Raw genomic sequence first — 20,695 nt, 5'->3', positions numbered from 1 at the left:
AAGAGTGGCCAAAGGCCAATCTAGTTTGGGAAAGTCAACCCTGGGCCACCTGATTAGAGAAGTTCAGAGGAAGACCTCGGGATCCCACAATTCCATCATTATGGATCCAAGTCCCTCAGTATGATAAAGAAAATAGGTTATGACGTTAATAACCCGAAAGGATTAAACTTCTAGAAAGGAAGACGAGCTTCAATTCGGTCTTTCACTCCATAAGAAAAACCCCCAGATTATTATCATAAAACTGGAAGAGGATTAGGCTACATTTCAATGCCCCTCTCTTCAGAAAATGAATGTCTATACCAAGACCACTTATCTGGAACATTGTCATGGGACTCAGACGTAAGCATTGGTGCAGTCTTCAAGGGATTGTCTGTGAATATGACCTCATCTAGTCATTCAGACGAAGATGAAGAGGATGACGAGGAGTTGATTAAATCGACCAGCGATCCTTGGATCAAACGCCTTAACATATTATGGGATATGCGTTTCGAGTAACACGAGCCACCCACGGAAGATAAGGTGATCCAGATAAACATGGGAGATGAAACTAATCCCAAGCCCATTTTTATAAGTGAAAGCTTATCACCATCCGAGAAAGAGGACATTATATCTCTGATCTGAGAATATATAGATGTCTTCACCTGGAACTATGAATACATGCCTGGTCTTGACCCAAAAGTATCCTGCATTGTCTCAACATTGATCCAGATGCGAAACCCATTAAACAACAACAACGTCGGTTCCGTCCAGAGGTCATGAAAGTAATTAAATCAGAAGTTAAAAAGCTTATCGATTCAGGCTTCGTCAGAGAGGAACAACACCCTGATTGGGTCGCTAATATTGTCCCCGTAACCAAGAAAAATGGGAAAGTCAGGATTTTCATCGACTTCCGTGACTTAAATGTCGTATGTCGAAAGGATAAGTTTCCCCTCCCCACCACGGACGTCATGATTGATAATACTTGTGGGTATGAGAGAATGTATTTTATGGACAGATTCTCAGGATATAATCAGATCAAAATACACCCTAAAGATGAAAAGCACACAGCTTTCAGAACACCACTGGGGGTGTACTGTTATACATTAAAGCCGTTTTGACTGAAGAATGCTGGTGCAACCTATCAGCGTGCCATGAGCACGATCTTCCATGAACATCTTCGCAAAAAGGTAGAGTGCTACGTAGATGACATCGTAGTGACGAGCCAGAAGAAAGGTGACCATCTCTCAAACTTGAGGATGATGTTTGACATCATGCGAGTACATAAACTAAAGATGAACCCCACCAAATCTGTCCTAGGGGTATCCAGCGGTAAATTCCTTGGGTTCATAGTCATCTCTAAAGGTATTTCCCTTGATCTAGAAAAGGTTCGGGCTATCCAAGAAATGTAGTCTCCGAAGAATATCAAGGAACTCAGAGGCCTATAGGGCAGATTGACTTACATCGGGAGATTCATATCAAACCTCTCAAGATGCTGCCAGCCCTTCACCAAGTTAATGAAGAAAGGGGTATCCTTTGTTTGGGATGGAGACTGCCAAAATGCATTTGACGAGATCAAGCAATATCTCACTCAGCCGCCTATTCTAGTGCCCCCGGTGACAAGAAAACCATTCCTGTTATATGTGAGAGCCATGGAACATTCTCTTGGAGCTTTATTAGCTCAGAACAATGATGATGGCCATGAGCAGGCAATCTACTACCTCAGTAGAACCATGATTGTAGCTGAACACCAGTATAATCTGGTGGAAAAAGAATGCCTTGCCTTGGTTTTTGCCATTGAAAAAATGCGGCATTACTTAGTTGGACAAACTATTCATGTTATCTCCAAAGTGAACCCTTTGATAGTTCTCATGGAGAAACCTTCTTTGATAAATTGCCACCTTGCAAAATGGGCAATACTTCTGTCACACTGTTCAATGCAGTTCGTGCCTCAGAAGGCTATTAAAGGCCAAGCCCTGGCAGATTTCTTAGCTAACCATCCGGTGCCTGATTATTCCAGATTATATGAAGACTTACCAGACGAAGTTGCAGAGCCTTATGTAACTCAAGGAGTCATGTAAGTATGGAAATTGTTCTTCGACGGTGCATCTAGAGCAAGTCGTGATGGAAGAATCACAGCCGGTGTGGGGGTTGTACTCGTATCCCCAACTGGTCAGGTGATCCCTAGAGGATTTTCCTTAATTGAGCAATGCACCAACAATGTAGCGGAGTACAATGCTTTGCTACTAGGAATGCAGCTGCCCGAGGAGCTCAACATCCAATACCTTAAAGCCTACGATGATTCTCAAGTCATCCTAAATCAAGTTTGAGGAGAATACGAAGTGCGTAATAAGGATTTGGTCTCATACCACTTTGCGGCGCTAAAGTTGGCTCAAAATTTTGAGGGCTTCTTTATCGGACACGTTCCACGGGCCCATAATGCCTATGCAGATGCCTTAGCTTTGCTAGCAACTTCACTGGCATTGCCACCAAAGGTAGAAACAAAGATACTCGTGGAAGGCCATGATTTGTATCACCCCAGGTTCCCTCTAGGAAATTGGTCAGAAGAGGCAACAACAGAGATTGTTTGTGAAGCATCCATCTGTCTTGAACAAAGAGATTGGCGATTCTCATTCATCGATTATGTCTTGCATGACATACTACTCGATGATTCTAAAGAAGCGACCAACCGTCAAACGGAAGGCCCTTCGATTCTATTATGATGCGGCATCTTGAACTTTGTATTGAAAATCGCATGATGGAGTTTTGCTTCGCTGCCTTTCCAGAAAAGAGGCACAAGAAGCCCTCAAGGAAGCTCATGACGGAATGTGTGGAGTTCATCAACCCGGAGCTAAACTAGGGGATCGACTCCATAGGCTCAGCTATTACTAGCCTAAAATGATCGTTGACACCGTCAATTATGCTAAAAGATGTCACACGTGCCAATTCCACGGTGATTTCATTCATCAAGCACCAGGAAATATGCATCCGACATCTACGTCTTGGCCATTTGAGATGTGGGGAATGGATATTGTTGGACCCATTTTCCCTCCAACATCCAAAGGGCATCAGTTTATCTTAGCAGTAATCGATTACTTTTCCAATTGGGCAGAAGCAGTTCCTTTGAAAGAAGTCAAGGCTTTAGACGTGGTCAAATTCATCAAACACCATGTCGTCTATCGCTTTAGCGTACCCAGGCGAATAGTTCATGATAATGGAGCCCAATTTGTCGGCTAAAGTTTTTAGAGATTCTGCAATAAGTTTAGAATCCAAAGTATTGCGTCAACAGCATATTATCCGCCAGCTAATGGCCTTGCAGAAGCTTTTAACAAGACGATCATAAAGCTTCTCAAGAAGTTCGTCTCCAAAAGCCGACGTGACTGGAACGAACGACTAGGAAAATGTCTATAGGCTTATCGTACAACGGTGAGGACCCCAACAAAAGCTACTCTATTCTCTTTGGTGTATGGTTGCAAGGCTGTGCTACCTTTAAAAATTCAGATCCCATCCTAGAGAGTTGCCCTTGCGTCCGGGTTGACAAATGAGGACCGTCATTGACTACGACTTCAAGAACTAGAAGCGTTGGATGATAAGCGACTTCATGCTCAACAACAAATCGAGTTATACCAAGCCCGAATCTTCAAAGCCTACAACAAAAATGTCAAAGAAATGATCTTTAAGAGAGGCAATCTTGACTTAGCAGTCAGACGACCAATGGTCATGACCCACAAGATGAAAGGGAAGTTCAATCTCAAATGGGAAGGACCTTTCGTGGTGGAGTCAGTCTACTCGAATGGAGCCTACCGTCTCATCAATTAAAAAGGTGATAGGATCATGATGCTAATCAATGGGAAATTTCTCAAGAAATATTACCCGTAAAGAATCATGGGACCCCTTTTTTTCTCCCTCCCCAGCTGAGTCTAAAAAGAGAAACTGAACTCACTTAGACTAGCTCCCTCCCCAGCTGAGTCTAAAAAGAGAAACTGAACTCACTTAGACTAGGGGTTGGTTGATTAGAATTCACTGGATTAAGAGTAACAAAATCCTTCACGTCGTCAAGTTAATATTACACTTCTGATGATCATCATCCCCATGTAGCATAACTTCAGTCTGTTTCATATTTAATATGACAATCTTCTCTGGTGATAAAATTCCTGTCATGTTAACACTACACCTCTGACAGTCAACTTATCAATCCTCTTCAATAAGATGATAGGTCCACAAAGTTGTTCAAATCATAACAAAATTCCTATCATGTTAACACTACACCTCTAACAGTCAACATAACAATCCTCTCCAATAGGATGATAGGTCTACAAAGTTGTTCAAATCATAACAAAATTCCTGCCATGTTAACACTACACCTCTGACAGTCAACTTATCAATCCTCTCCAATAAGATGATAGGTCCACAAAGTTGTTCAAATCATAACGAAATTCCTGTCATGTTAACACTACACCTCTGACAGTCAACTTATCAATCTTCTCCAATAAGATGATAGGTCCACAAAGTTATTCAAATCACAACGAAATTCTTGTCATGTTAACACTACAACTCTGATATTTAACTTATCAATCCTCTTCAATAGGATGATAGGTCCTCAAAATTGCTCAAATCGCAATCTTCCTCAATAAGACGCTAAGTCTTCAAAATCTTGTTCAAATCACAAGTACAAACCCGTCAAGTTAACATCACACCTCTGACGACCAAAACAGTTTATCGACTCTCTTCAATAGAACGATAGGCCCATAAAATACTGTTAGGTTAACATCACACCTCTAATAGTCAAACCCCCAACAAACTTTTTAGGTCTATTTCGAAAAGAAATAACAAGTCTTCATTGTAGAATCCCTAGCGGATTAAAGATTTTCTAGAGTTATCCTTGTGATAATGAAGAAAATTTCTGAATTTCACTCTAAGTGAAAATTCATGTTAAGTTAATACCACACCTCTGGCACTTCTAACTTTCTTTCAGTGTTTCAAATGAAAGCATAACATAGGAAGAATTAGCGGCAAAGTCTATGTATTCAATATCATAGCACTAAACCTAAGAGAGTTTATTCTTTTAGAACAACGTTACATATGGAATGGCCTTAGACAATCCACATGCTAGTCCGACTTAAACGGTAGTCGGTAAAGGCTTATTAAATCCGTTGATGGCTGAGGGTTTGCCAAAAATCCTATTATATGCAAAATCATGAAAATTATTTTATGATCCAAAGTATTCCAAAAATTCGTTCCAGTGAACCGCGAACTTTTAAAAACTTTGGAGGGGGTTCTATAGGCTGTTTAAAAATCACTGTAGATAGCTGATCTCCACAGATTATACAGATGATGAAAGATACAATCTAACGTCCTTCACATCAACAAGCGGAAGTTACAATATGACGACCTCCGCAAACAGTCAATGAAAGTTTTAATCTAAAGACTTTCACAACAACGTGTTAGAGTTACAAATTGACAACTCTCACATTCCACAAAGGCCAAGTGTAAAGATTACAAAATGACAATCTGCATAAAAGTCAAAGGAAAGAGATTACAATTAACAATCTCTACGAATCTAAACACGGAGACCCTTTTTCGCATCCCAGGAGCTCAACGCAGGGGTCACCCTGTACTTCCAAGGCAAAACACGGAGGTCACCAGACACAGAGGTCACCAGATACGGAGTTCGTCCCAAGTTCAGACGCAAAGTTCGCCAAACGTAGAGGTCGTCAGACGCAGAGGTCACCAGATACGGAGTTCATCCCAAGCTCAGACGTAGAGTTCGCCCCCAAACTCAAACACAGAGGTCGTCAGATGCAGAGTTCACCCGTGTTTTTCTCTCCAGAATGTGACCCTTGCATTTTTGATGCTGGAACACTTTTGAAAATTATCCTATTATGGGGTACCTTACTCCATGATAACCCTATAAATAGGGTTGGATCTCCAGCAAGCCAGAGGCTGGGGGGAAAAAGAGGAGAAAAGGGGGATCAAAAGAGAGAAGAAAGGGAAGGAGAGAGGCTTGTTGGAGCTTTCTTGGAGTTTTCTTGGAGCTTTTCTTGAAGCTTTTTGGCTTGCTCTTTAAACCCATTTGGGTTAGTTTTCTTGAGTTTCATCTTCTCTCTAAAATCAACCCTTCTTGGGGATTTAAACTCGGCTAGAGTTTCTCAACTCTCTCATAAAGAGTTTCTAACTTGTTCAAACAAGTTTCTTTCAAACTCGCCTAGAGTTCTTAACTCTCTTACAGAGAGTTTCTCAACTTGCCTAGCAAGTCCCCAAAACTCATGTAGAATTCCGAACTTGTCTTGCAAGTTCTTAACACACTCACAGAGAATTCTCAAAACTCGGCTAGAGTTATAAACTTACCTCGTAAGTTCTCTCAAGGCATCAAGTCAAGGAGAGAAGACCAACACCCCACAAAGTTGAAATGCTCAGATCGTCAATGGGATACAAGATTTAAACTCTCATCGCCATAAAGAAAGAGCCCAGTTTTAAACAAATTGAGGGTTTCATCCTCCCCTCTTTTGTAAATCGGGGAACCGATAAAGAAAACTATAGTTTCTTTTTCTAAGTCAATTAGAGAGAAATTATATTGAGAGGATTATAATTATTCTTTTTCTAAGTCAGTTAGAGAGAATAATACAGATTCAATTCTCGAGTTTCTCGTAATTTCTCACGTGTACAGTGATGATAGAAGATAATAATGCAAGTGTCGAATCCGAGGATGACGATGAAGAGGATTGCTTACAAATCAATAGCATGATTTGTTTGATAGATCACGATGAAGGGGACAACCAGTATATTAGCGGATGTTAGTCTAACAATGAGTATGTCGTGCTAGAGGATCCGCCGCTCGATGAACTTCATTGAGAAGAATGGATTGATAACTCCATGATGGAAAGGATTCTTATCGACACAAATATAGTTGATGATACACAAGGCGATGACTTCTCATTCAGAAAGGACAATCTTTTTTAAAGCAAGGAGAAATTGAAGGCGGTGCGGACAGGTCATGCCAATTTGGTCAAGGTTACATGCGGCGACGTAGGACAGGTCAAAGGTCAATGCATGACGATAAAGCCGACACTTCTTATAGCACGACACATGCTAATGGAGCTAATACTTCTCAGCCTCATACACAACTAGATACTCAGATCATCGAGGCTCATCAGCATGGACAGAGGGGGCGGGGATGGGATGAAAGAATGAGGGGAAGGGGTAAGAGAGGGAGAGGAAGGAGAGGACGACTTTTAGATGTATGTGAATTTCTTTTGTTCAAATTCGTTACTTTTGTGAATTTCAAAAACAATATGGTTAGATTGTTCAAATTTGTTACTTTTGTGGATCCGTTTTTGTTTATATATGTGATTTTCATGTGTATTGTTTGATTCATGGTTAAATTTTATGAATATTGTTATAATTCAGTATATATGTGATTTTTGTGTGTATTGTTTGATTTATGTATATTGTTGTGAATGAGTTAGAAATTTCATGTATATTGCTGTAAATGAGGCGGAAATTTCATATATATTCTTGTGAATGAGGTAAAAATATGTGTGTATATTGTTGTAAAAACTTTTCATGTATATAAAAAATATGCAAATATTCTGTGTATGTTTTTTAAACCTGCAACTCCACGGGACTTCAAGTCCCGTGGAGTTGCAAGCTAAATTCTAGATAAAAATGCTCTCTGGAATGTAGCTTGAATCTTCACGGGACTTGAAGTCCCTTGAAGTTATAAGCTTTACGGGACTTGAATACCTGTGAAGCTTTGGTGCTCCTAATTAACTTGGTTATTAGGGTTTAAACTTTACGGGACTTTATGTCCTGTAAATATTTTTATGTTTTTTCTCCAAATTCGATCCAGTTTCAGCCAGTTGGCTGAAACTGGGATGAATTTGGCAAATATTTTTAAAATAGATAATTTTCTACAAATAAGTTTTCTAAAGTGGTCTAAAATGAAAATTTATCCTTAATTTTAAATTTATAGCTTTGTTTTTCACTCTTAACTATTTCATTGGTCATGACAATCTCAAATTCTTTCTTTGTATTGCACATGATGCTAAGGATGGTGGACGAATTCCTTCAAATGGATATACATCTTGTGCACTTCTCTTGTTTGATGAAATGCCAATATGTGACTTATTGACCTATAATATTAGAGTATCTCCTCAAGTTTGAATATTGAGAGTTAATACTTTTTTAATCTATAATTAACACCTTAATTGTTACTAGCAAAATCCTTTACTTGATACCATGCGAAAAGACTAAAATTGGTTGTGGAGATTTTGCGATTCTCAATAACAAAGTTATCAATTCTGCTAACCAAAGGTATGAACTTTTTGGTATTCTTACATGTTAAACTAGTGTTGTATATTTGTTATGGCAAGCTAAGCTTGCATTTTTCTTTCTTTCTTTCTTTCTTCCATTTTTTTGGTTAAGTGAATTAGCATGCATTTGGCCTACAAACTTATAGAAAATGAGGGCATGGAATTGGTTTGATTTTTTTCTTTCTACCTTAGAAATGGTTTGATTAAAACTATAAGAAGTTGAACTATTTATTTTCCATTCAGATATCATGCATTTTTAGTTTTAAATCTTTAGTATACTTTGGCCATTGAGTGGATATAATAATTCTTAGTATTTCGCTAGTATTTGGTAGTTTTGGCCGGAGGTGATGATTTGTCCTAATTTTGCCATCCTTTTTCTATCATTTATTATAATTTTTGTTATTGTTAGTGATGACTTTAATCTGGTATTTATTTTAGAATTATTGGTTGATGATAAGATCTTTTAAGACATTTTGTTTATTAATTAGGTAAACATTATCTAAGATTATAGTTAAGACAAGCGAGATTATGATCTGTGCGCTAATAGTTAAAATAAAAAATGTCAAAGAAAGAGTTTACTATTTTCAATGTTCTTAGTTTTTACATAGCTTCTCATTTCACTTTGAAGCATAATATTTGGCATGACCATGCCCAAGTTCAAGCATGATTTTTGCACTATTAATGTTTTCTCTCTTTGCTTTGAATATAAGATCTATTAGCAATGTGTTTTTTTCTCGTATTTTTTAATATGAACATGTTACAATTCTCTAATTTTTTGTTATGTAATTTATTTTTTAAAACTTTTTCATGTGTGCAGTAGATTCCAAGATGATAATGGTAAGTGATTCCTTTTTGTCTGATAAGAGAGAGAGAGAGAGAGAGAGAGAGAGAGAGAGAGAGAGAGAGAGAGAGAGAGAGAGAGAGAGAGAGAGAGAGAGAGAGAGAGAGAGAGAGAGAGAGAGAGAGAGAGAGAGTCTTGGGGTAAATTTCCTTAGTTAAAGTATTGAATGTGTACACCAATATATAGACAAGTAGAGGAGGGTGAGGTGTCCTCTCAAAACAAATGTTGGACTAAACCTAATATCAACAGTCCCCTCAAACTCAAGTTGGGTCAAACAAAGTGAGTTTGCGTACAAGAAACTAGAATCGATGAACTTGTAAGGCCTTCGTGAGGAAATCTACAAGTTCGTCGGTAGATGAGACATAAGGAAGATGAATTGTCTTGTCCTTGATAACTTATTGATGAAAAAAATCAACGTTGATCTCAATGTGTTTGGTCCTCTCAAGAAATACTGTATTATTAGCAATCTGAACGGCACTCTTATAATCACAGTGGAGAGGAGTAGGAGTCAGAATAGAAATACCAAAATCACTGAGAAGACGGCAGAGATGAATAATCTCTTTAGCTGTTGTGGACATTGCACGATACTCTGTCTCGGTGCTGGAAAGAATAACAACATCTTGTTTCTTACTCCATCGGGAAATAAGAGAATCACCAAGAAATATACAACAACCTATGGTAGACTTCCTGGTAGTTGGATCACCAACCCAATCAGCATCAGAGAGCGAGTACTAGTGCCCTGAAGATACCGAAGAATCTATAATAAGGTAGCATAGTGTACAGAATGTTCGGCATCAACAAATTGACTGACAATACCAACAGCATGAGAGATATCTAGTCAAGAGATGCACAAATAGACTAACTGACCAACAAGGTGTCGGTATCAGGTAGGATTAAATAGAGGCTCACCATCAATAGAGTGATGTTTGACACTCTGTTGAAGTGGAAAATAGAGTGGAGTATCAACAGTTGCATCGTCAGTTAGCTCATCACGAGCTAGAATATTTGAGAGATACTTTTGTTGAGATAGTAGTACTCCTCGTGGGCCCTGAGAGATTTCTAGACCAAGAAAGTAGTAAAGAGATCCAAGATCCTTCATGTGGAACTATTATTGTAATTTAGAATTTACGTACTATATAGTAGCAACATCATCACCTATAATGATCAAATCATCTACATAAAGGACTAATAAAACTCTGTCACATAATGTAGTACAAACAAATAGAGAAGCATCTTGATAACTTTCCCTAAAGCCCGCCTTGAGCACGATATCATGAAAACACTCAAACCAAGTACGGAGTACCTACTTGAGAGCATAAACAGCATGGCGAAAGAGACATGCATGTCTTGGAAGAATATTGTATCCTAGAGGCGGTTGCATATACACTATCTCAGATAAAGAGCCAGAGAAAGGCATTCTTGACATCCATATGATATACGGGCCAACGATGAGCAGCAAAAACAACAAGGAGAGTACGAACGATGGACATTTGAGAAACACGAGCAAATGTCTCCTCATAATCAATACCCTATTGCTGAGTGAAACCTCGAGCCACTAAACGACCTTCTGATAGTCAATGGTACCATCAGGATGATACTTAACCTTATAAACCTATTTATTACCAACTAGAGAAATGTTAGGAGGACAAAGAAGAACATCCCATATATGTGTTTGCTAAAAGGCCTAAAATTCCTCAGCCATAGCCTGTCGCCACTCTAGAAATTGAACTACCTCTTGAAAGGACTTTGGCTCAATGGTAGTATGAATGGCAGTAAGAAAATTATGAAAGATAGGTGAATAAGAAGTAATCGAAGCATACCATTTAGGCATGACATGTGGTCATTTGCCTCGATGAAGAGTAAGAGGAACCTCATGCGAGGGAGATGCTGGCGCAAGTGCGTGGAGGTCAATAATATATTTCGTAGTAGGCATAATGTCTGAGGGAGAGGGAGCTAGGGGAACAGATGGTGTATGAGAAGGCTCAGGTGAGAGAGATTTAACAGAAGGAGAAGGAGATGGAGAGATGTCAGTAAGATCTCGAAAACAGAATGGAGGTAAGGAAGTGAGTGGTGCATCTGGTGGTAAAGAGCGATCAGTAGTATGGAGGAAATTAAAATTATCAGAACCAGAGTAATATGGAGAATTCTCTTAAAACTGAATGTATCTGGATATATGAACGTGACGAGATGTAGGATCATAAAAACGCTAACCTAAAGACACGAGTAAGATCATAGCGAGGAGTATGAGTATATACATGACTATAAGGAGTAGTACCAGAAAGAGAGCTAGATGGAGTGATATTAATGACGTGAATAATAATGATGATGGCCTCAGCCTAGAAATGACAAGGAACAAAGTAAGAAATAAGCATGGATTCAGCGGTATCAAGGATATAGCGATATTTACGTTAAGCAATACCATTCTGCTCATGAGTGTAGGGACATGACTGTTGAAAGATAGTCCCATAAAAGGTCATAATAGAGCGCATAGTAGAGGATAAATACTCTTTGGTACAGTCATATCGAAAAAATTTATTATGAGCTTTCCATTGAGTGAATATCATAGCAGTGAAGGTTTGATATGTAGCAGGCACCTCAGAGCGATTTTTAAGTAAATAGACACATGTATAACGAGAGAAATCATCGATAAAACTAATATAATATAAATAGCCAGATGAAGAAGGTAGAGGAGCTGGCTCATAAATATCAGAATGGACTAAATCGAATAAGGAAGTGGAGGTAGATGTACTGGTTGGAAATGATAGAGCAGTAAATTTAGCCAATTTACAACTAGTACATGACTCAATACAAGAACTAGATGACACAGGACTAAGTACTCTGGACTAGATAAGACTCTCCAGTCTTTTTTTAGGTATATGACCAAGTCGACTATGCCACAAATTAGTGGGAAGCGAGGTAGAAGGTTTTGATGGACAAATAGAATCAACAAGTGAATGTGGACGTATGGACTCTAGAAGGTAAAATATTCTAGAAAATACAGCTTATGCCTCCTACGATCAGCCCCAATAGTCTTGCCTATCTGTGGATCCTACACAAGATAAGTTTCAGAAGAAAATGAGACTAGTAGGCCAGCTATACATAAAGAACTAATATAAATTAAATTCAAGCACAACTAAGGAGCCATGTAAATGGGGCTAAGTGTCAAACGACCAGATGGGTCATTTTGTGGGGTTATAGAGCCACACTGAGTAATAGACAATGATTGTCTAACAGCCGTGTAGATAGTGGGACGAGAAGATGAAGTGAAGACAGAGGATAAGAGTGACGCATTACGAGTCATATGAAAGTAAAAGCCAAAGTCAAAAAGTGATAGATGGTATAGCATTGGATAGTAGTGGTAGATGTAGAAGTAGTATGCTGAAGAGCATCAAGTTGACAACAAAGATTTGTAATAGCTTGAATAGTAGTGTCAGAAGTGATAGATGGTATAGCATTGGACAGCAATCCTAGTTCACGATAGGGTTAAGACTGAGATGATCGTTGATCACAATCGATATCTAAGGAACATAACTCAGGATGAAGCTTGAAGCATTTCTCAATATGGTGTTACTCCTTCTTGTAATATGTGCAAAAGATCTTAGATCGAGCCAATTGAGAAGTGTGATTCATACTACGAGCAGTGATTGGTACGGACAGAATAGCTCGAGTGAAGAGGCAGGAGCATCTATTATCAAATTGAGTTGTGTGGTCTGCTGTCGTGTCTCATAAGCAGTGAGAGCTTCCATAACCGAGGCTAAAGTTGGAAATTAAGGCTGATGAAGTAGTTAGTCAGCCATAGTTGAATATTCAAGAATGGACTGAAATAGTTAATGCACCTCGGGTCGTTCATACTAGGCTAGCTAATCGTCATATGTGGAATCACATCTAGGGAGCATGGAGCATAATTTTGTCTAATAGGCTTGCATTTGACCAAAATAAGACTGCAGAGAGGAACTATATTTGTGTTGTATAGCAACGCATTGCAAAAGATATGCCTTCCGTGCATCGGAGCACTCTGTAAAGTGCTCAGTGAGATGACTCCACATGGCCTGAGCAGAGGGAAGCGAGCCAATCTTGAAAGTGAGACCAAAGCTAACACAGCGAGTGAGATAATCCATGACATAATTTTTTTGCAATTGTCAGTCTGAACTCTCCTTGATATAGAGAGCACGTACGGTTTGAAGATCGGTATCACCACTGCCAGATGTAACAGTACCAATGGACAGTGGAACTGGTATTGAACTGGTGGATTATCAAGTAGACCAATACCATACAAGGTATTTGTGACAATGATGGACCACCCCACCCAACCACTTTGATCATAGAGGGGCTAGGGTGGTTTAAGGATCTTTTCTGAATGAGCCATATTAATAGTAATGTTGTAGAAGGCCTACAACTAAGTGACAATACAAGGGAGGCCCACCCACGACGCATCAACACTAATGTTGAGATATTAAGACATCGAGATAAATTGAAATGGTGATGTTGTTACTGACTGTGAAATAGAAATGTTGTTCGTTTGAAGCCAAGAGACAACTAAAAAAGAAGTCGAGAGACGACTAAAACAGGAGCTGATAGATGGCTAAAAAAAGAAACCGAGAGACGGCTTAAAACGACGATGCCGTTATTGAATGTGAAACGGCAATGCCATTCGTGTGAGGACAAGAGACGGCCATCATGAAGGCCACGATGTGGCATGCACGTAGGTGACAACGAAGAGGCCACAATGCGGCGAGGCCAAAATTTGGCAAAAAATTAACCTCACTCTAATACCATGATAAAAGAGAGAGGGGGGGGGAGTCTTGAAGTAAATTTCCCTTAATTAAAGTATTAAATGTATACACCTATATGCATATATAAGTGGAGGAGGGTGAGGTGTCCTCTCATAACCAATATGGGACTAAATCTAATATCAACATTGTCGTAAGATCAGAACCTTTCTGAAACAAATCTGTGGTAGTAAATACATCTTTATCTCTCTTTTGTGGAATATTATTAAATTGAAAATGGTTTGGAAATTACATGATGATTAGGAAAAATTAATTATTTAAGAATGTTAGCGACAATGCCTTGGCACATCCTTGTAGAAAATGAGTGTACAAATATGTGTAGCCTAGATCAATTTAAAGTTTTACTCCACATTACATTATCTATAGTGTTTTTTTGTAGGTAATGGTATTCATGCCTTGGAAGTTGTGTTATTCTTTTGTATAGTAATTTTGATGTTATACATAAATATGTTTAAAACTATAACTATCTGTGAATATAATGTTAATAACTATTAAAATCTGTAGAGGCTTGAATTTTCTTTTTTCTATTTTTAAATTTCTATTACTTTTGGTAAGCATGGGCATGATATGAATGGAGGCTGCAAGGTGATAGATGGTGAAGGGGAGATTAGTTTGGTGCGATGCTGCGGGAAGAAGAAGCCAGAGACAGGATAAAGGAAAAGCTTGCAACGTTGATAAGACATGGGCTCACTGTGGTCTTTATTGTTCAAGTCTACTTAATCATGGTTATTTCTTTTCTGCTATAGGTCTTTTGGGTAGGCTTTGATTTATTAGATTTGAATTTTAAATTTAGAGTTCCAGAGTTCGAAGGAGTGAGGAACCATATAAACCTATGGTCTAAGTAGTACAGGCTTTGTAATTAGCATATTGTTGGATTTGTTAATAAAATGTGTATCAAACACTTGTTATTTGGTTTAATCAAATTGCATTTAATTTTATTTACAAAGGTTATTATTTTTTTTATTTTAATGATTGTGAAAATAAGCAATGATATTTACGTGGTTATTTTACCTATTAATATTCTTTAGCAATGGTTAGGATTTTTGACGTGAATATTTTATTGTTTTATAGAATTAATAGTTAATCTTTATAGCAATGGTTTCCTTCCGCTGTTAAAACACTATAGCAATGGTTGAGATTTGCTGATGTGGATTTATTATTTTTTATTAAAAATAATCTATTAGTAACGATTTGTTACTATTGCAATGGTTGTAAACTTTTTCTATAAGCTAATTGCAATGGTCTTATTAGTAACAAACTAATTACAACGATTTTACGCATTGCTAATCTATTAGAAACACTCCAAACCATTGCTAACATGCCTATTAGTAACAGTTTGAACCACTACTAATAGAGCCTTTGTAGTAGTGATCGCTACCCAAAATAGAGCCTTTTTAGTAGTGATCGCTTCGCAAAACTTTAGTATGGATTATGAATTAATTGCAAAAAATAGATGTCACGTTTGTACACGAGGGGCTCAAGTATAGGTGAGCGAAGGCACGGGTTGTAGGAGGTGATTGTGAGCTATCAGCATATTGCTGCTCCTTTTGATTGTTGGTAAGTCTATTTTATCGTTACTAGTATAGTGCAGGTGCGTTGCACGTGGACATATTTATTTTATGTTCTAATACTTTACATAATTCATTATTTAACTAATCGAAGAGTTTCATTTTGAATGTAATTATAACAACATTTGAGGACTTATTTGTAATTTTCTTACAATTTGGATCATATACTTTTTTCAATCTTCTTAAGATTTTGATTTTGAACTATATGGGGGTTTATCTATAAAAAATTATGAAGTTTTAGTATTTTTCTATAAATATATGAAATTACAATGGTCTTTGTTAAAATTATGAAGATCCATGGTTGTTTGTGAAAAAATTCAGGGTTATTTTGTTAACATTGGCAAATCATGGAATACCCAAAAGATACATTTTTTTTTAATCTTAAAAGACATAGTTCTATTTACTTTATAATTTAAGATAATGAATGGCATTTAATAGCTACTAGTAGTTTTATGTACAAATTTAGAATATAGTTTTAACATTAGGGAGGTTATAATATACTTATTATATAAAAAATTTTACCCAAAAGATAAAAATTCTAAGTTTGTGCTTTACTTTTATGATAAGTGTGTCATACTATTCTAGTTTATATTAGTTATCTTTATATTTGCTAACCCATTATAACAAAATAAAATTCTTACTTTCACATTCTCTCTCTTCAATTATCATATAATTAGTAACATGCTACAAAAAATATATCTACTAAGTTCATGGATAATACAATATTTCTCTTAAATTACAATTAAGTACATAGTAATAATTATAGATATAGAAATAAGTTCATTAGAACGGCCCCAAATTAGACCTCAAACTTTAGCCACGATCCGAATTCTCCACACTTTTATAATACTAGTATAATACACGTGCGTTACACATGGACATATTTATTTTATTTTCTAATACTTTACACGATTCATTATTTAATTAATTTACTTAATAGAAAAATTTCATTTTGAATGTAATTATAACAACATTTGAGGACTTATTTGTAAATTTTCTTACAATTTAGTTCATATACTTCTTTCAATCTTCTTAAGGTTTAATTTTTGAACTATATAGTGGTTTTTGTGTAAAAATTTATGAAGTTTCAGTATTTTCTATAAATATATGAAATTTTAATGGTCTTTTATACTTCTTTCAATCTTCTTAAGGTTTAATTTTTGAACTATATAGTGGTTTTTGTGTAAAAATTTATGAAGTTTCAGTATTTTCTATAAATATATGAAATTTTAATGGTCTTTGTAAAAATTATGAAGATCTATGGTTGTTTGTGAAAAAATTCTTGGTTATTTTGTGAACAATGGCAAATCATGGAATATCCAAAGGATACAAATTTTCTTAATCTTAAAAGATAATATTAGTGGACAATTAATAGGAGAGTTATGCCATTACTAAGAATTTATGCATGTATCTCTTCATTTAATCATGTTCATTTTATTATTACCTTTATGCTGACGCCTCTGTTTTCACACATGGCTGCAGTTCAAGGTGAACTCAGAGATGTCAAACTTGTCATGCACCCACACTGTACAACAACAAGTTTTACCAATCACAACAATATTCTCTAGTGAAATCAAAATAAGGTACATGTACAAAACATGCAAAAGAAAGGAAATAACTATAATAGACATGATATAGAAAGAAGTATCTCATAAATAAGTCATGTCTCAATGAATATTTAGCATAGTCTACCTAGATCATTTTCCCTCGTATCTAATGGAATTAATATTTAGACACTTACAATACGAGACGTAGTACGTTAAGCAAAATAATCCAAACAAGGAAACCCTCATGTATATACTATATGTCCCGAATTGTAAACATCTAAACATTAATACCGAACTAAAGATAAACAATCTAAAAAATCAACAATTAGAAATCCACAATACGAGACTGGTAAATTGAGAAAAATAATCCAAATAAGGAAACCCTCATGTGTATACCATATGTCTCAAATTGTGAATCGTTATATATTGATCCCAACTAAGAAAATAAAGAAAAACAGTAAATAAACATAAACATATCAACATATCATATTCATAATATCTTCCACTGTCACAGGGAAGGTAGAATGAATAACGACACAAATCACGTGTACTTTCAAATGCAAAGTACTCTGGTTCATATATTTCAGCAGTGAGTCAATAACATAACTGACATCGCCAATGACTTAGGCTATCATTTAACTATCTCAATGTAACTTCGTGCAAAATTTTAATTCATCGCATCATCATGCGGGACGGACTACCCGGTCGGTATCCTAACAGTGTATACGGCTCATTAGTCTCATCGCATCTCTGTAAATAACACGAGTACGGGACGGACAACCAAGTAGGCATCTTAGAAATACGGCTCACAAGCCTCATCGCACCCTATTGCGGGATGGACTACGAGATAAAGCATCTTAAACCCGACTCAATATTCATAACTAATGGAATATCGACGCACTACCCCCGTAGTACTAAACTGAGCTCATCAACGATATCCAGAAGGTGTGTGTATAATATATACTAAACTTTTTCTCAAAGTAATCGGATCAAAATCCATCATAATTTCTTTCAGCATACCCATGTGTGTGCTACTAAACTATTCGTGAATTTACCCACCTGCTCGAACAGGTGCGGGTAGTCACGATACATAACATATTCGCGCTCCTAAAAAACATCATTGATATCTATACTTAACGGTCTAAATGCAAATACTCCTAGTTAAACCCTAACTAAATGGAACATGTACGTCGTGCAAAAAATCTAAACAAGGAACCCTCTATATATATACCGTATGTTCAGAATACTTCGAAGCTAAGTGCTAGTATCATCATTCTACCGTTAAGTATAAACATGACCATACGGATAACCATAAATCATAAACAAATCATACTAAATTTTTAATTTACCTATTCAAACATGTGTGGGTAGTCACGACGCATATCCTCATCGCACTCCCATGAAGCCTCCTCAGTTCCTCTCCTGTCCCACTGAACTTTAACTAAGGGTATCACCTTATTTCTAAGCTTCTTGTCCTCCTTGGCAAGAATGCATACCCACTGAACTTTAACTAAGGGTATCACCTTATTTCTAAGCTTCTTGTCCTCCTTGGCAAGAATGCATACCAGAATCTCAATCATAGTCAACTTATTTCTAAGCTTCTTGTCCTCCTTGGCAAGAATGCATACCAGAATCTCAATCATAGTCAAATCATCGTGATTCTCGACCTTCGGTACGTCCAACACTCGCTTCTCCTCCTCGTCGCGTAGATGCTTCTTAAGCATAGAAACATGGAAAACATCGTGTATGCTCGACATCGAGAATGGACTAATGTACCTTGGGGCAAGCTTGCCCCATCTACCAAAATGTTGTACACACTTTATTGGTGATAGTTTTAACAAAACATAATCCCTAACCTAGAATTCTAATGGTTGTCACCTTCGGTCTGCATAACTTTTCTGATGACTTTGCACTGTAAGAATGCGTTCTCGAATGACTGCTACCTTCTCCGTAGTCTGTCTAACAAACTCCGGTCTAAGTAATAGACTGTCTTCTGGTTCTGCCTAACAAATAGGTGATCTTTAAGGCCTCCCATACAATGCTTCATACGGTGCATGCCAATAGTCCATTGATAGCTATTATTATAGACAAACTCAATCAATGAGATGTGGTCCTTCCAACTACCCTCAAAATTAATAATACATGCCCTCAACATGTCCTCCAATATCTGGTTCGCTCTCTCCATCTGTCCATCCGTCTACATGTAAAATACACTAAAGTAATATAACTGGCTACCGAAAGAGTTCTGAAAGCTTCTCTAGAAATGTGCTAACTTCGTCAATCGATCCACTATTACCCAAACTAAATCGTTCCCCTTCTTTGATCTCAAAAATCCTACAATAAAGTCCATAGAAATATATGCCTATTTCCTCTCCGGAATGGGTAAAGCCTATAGGGTTCCTACTGGCCTCTGATGTTCTGCCTTCACTTACTTGCAGGTGAAACACTTACCACATACTCTGTAATCTCACCACGTATGCCACTCTACCAAAAGTATCACTTCAGGTCCTTGTACATTTTCGTTGTGCTTGGATGCATTATGTACCTAGTACGATGCGTCTCATTGAATAAGTTCCTTCTTCAATTGTGGATTTCCCTGCATCACTAGTCGGCCTTTTATTCAAAGTCCTCCATCTATTCCAACGGTCCAATCAGCCTTAGGCTCTTTAGAAATCTCCCTCTTTCGGGTTTAAATCCAAGTGTTCTCTAGCTGAGCTCTAACCACTCTATCACTTCAAGATGGTTGCATGGAGAAAGCTCTAAAAATGTGTTGTTCCCGCCTATTTCTTGTCTAAAGTTGAACTGGTTAAGTGTGTAGAGATCTCGATACAATGAATACCTCAAAGCTGAAATCCGATGATAATGTTTCCTGCTCAAAGCGTATGTTACGACGTTCGCCTTCTCCTAATAATACTGAATCGCGAACATGTAATCCTTAATAAATTTAACTATCTCTGATGTCTCTTATTTAGCTCTTTCTGAGAGAAGAGATACTTCAAACTCTTATGACCCATGAATAGCTCAAACTACATTCTATATAGGTAATGTCTTCATGTCTTGAGTGCAAAAACTACTGCAACTAGTTCCAAGTCATGTGTCGGATAATTTTTCTCATGCGTCCTTAACTAATGAGAAATATATGCTATCACTCTCTGTGTCTACATCAAAACACCTTCAAGACCCACTAATGACGCATCCGTGTAGAATACAAAGGTCTTATCACTGCTCGGGATGGTCAAAACTAGTGTTGTAGTTAACTTAGTCTTCAAAGTCTCAAAGGCCTCATGGCACTCCTTGCCCCAAACAAAAGGTACACCCTATTGGCCTTCTTGTTTTGATGATGATTTACAAACAATTTACTACTAATGTTGTTTGTCTAGTGTTTGTACATTCTTATGTATTGTAGACAAACAACGTAGTTGGAGGATGGATGGAATAGAGCTTCAACGATCATATCCAAAGGAGGTTGGCGGAATGTCGGTGAAGCCTTGCTATTCAAAGTTCAAGATCCAAGTTCAAGCTTCATCCGCGAGATTACCAAGTCAAGCTTATTGAAGATCAAGATCATTGCTTGGGTAATTTAGTTTAGGAATTTATATTATGTGTGTTAGTACTTTAAGCTCAATCATATACACACATACACGTTTTGATTTTTGTATAT

At 37.3% G+C, this 20,695-nt stretch overlaps 1 protein-coding gene across 1 annotated transcript; it reads left to right on the top strand.

Moving 5' to 3' along the window:
• LOC109839139 lies at window positions 1,629-2,699 on the top strand. Its single transcript, XM_020407567.1, has 3 exons — window positions 1,629-2,036; window positions 2,154-2,300; window positions 2,364-2,699. Exons 1-3 carry the CDS (start codon window positions 1,629-1,631, stop codon window positions 2,697-2,699), a joined length of 891 nt encoding a protein of 296 aa, XP_020263156.1.

This window comes from Asparagus officinalis, chromosome 4 (genome assembly GCF_001876935.1).
Source record: "Asparagus officinalis chromosome 4, Aspof.V1, whole genome shotgun sequence".
NCBI lineage: Eukaryota > Viridiplantae > Streptophyta > Magnoliopsida > Asparagales > Asparagaceae > Asparagus > Asparagus officinalis.
Note: the sequence above shows the minus strand (reverse complement) of the source record. Positions and strands in the feature narration are given on the sequence as shown.

Coding starts and splice junctions, on each gene's coding strand:
- LOC109839139 (XM_020407567.1), top strand. CDS start 1,629: ATGGAACATTCTCTTGGAGCTTTATTAGCTCAGAACAATGATGATGGC. Junction 2,037..2,153: donor ACGAAGTTGCAGAGCCTTAT/GTAACTCAAGGA, acceptor CCAACTGGTCAG/GTGATCCCTAGAGGATTTTC. Junction 2,301..2,363: donor CTCAAGTCATCCTAAATCAA/GTTTGAGGAGAA, acceptor GCGGCGCTAAAG/TTGGCTCAAAATTTTGAGGG.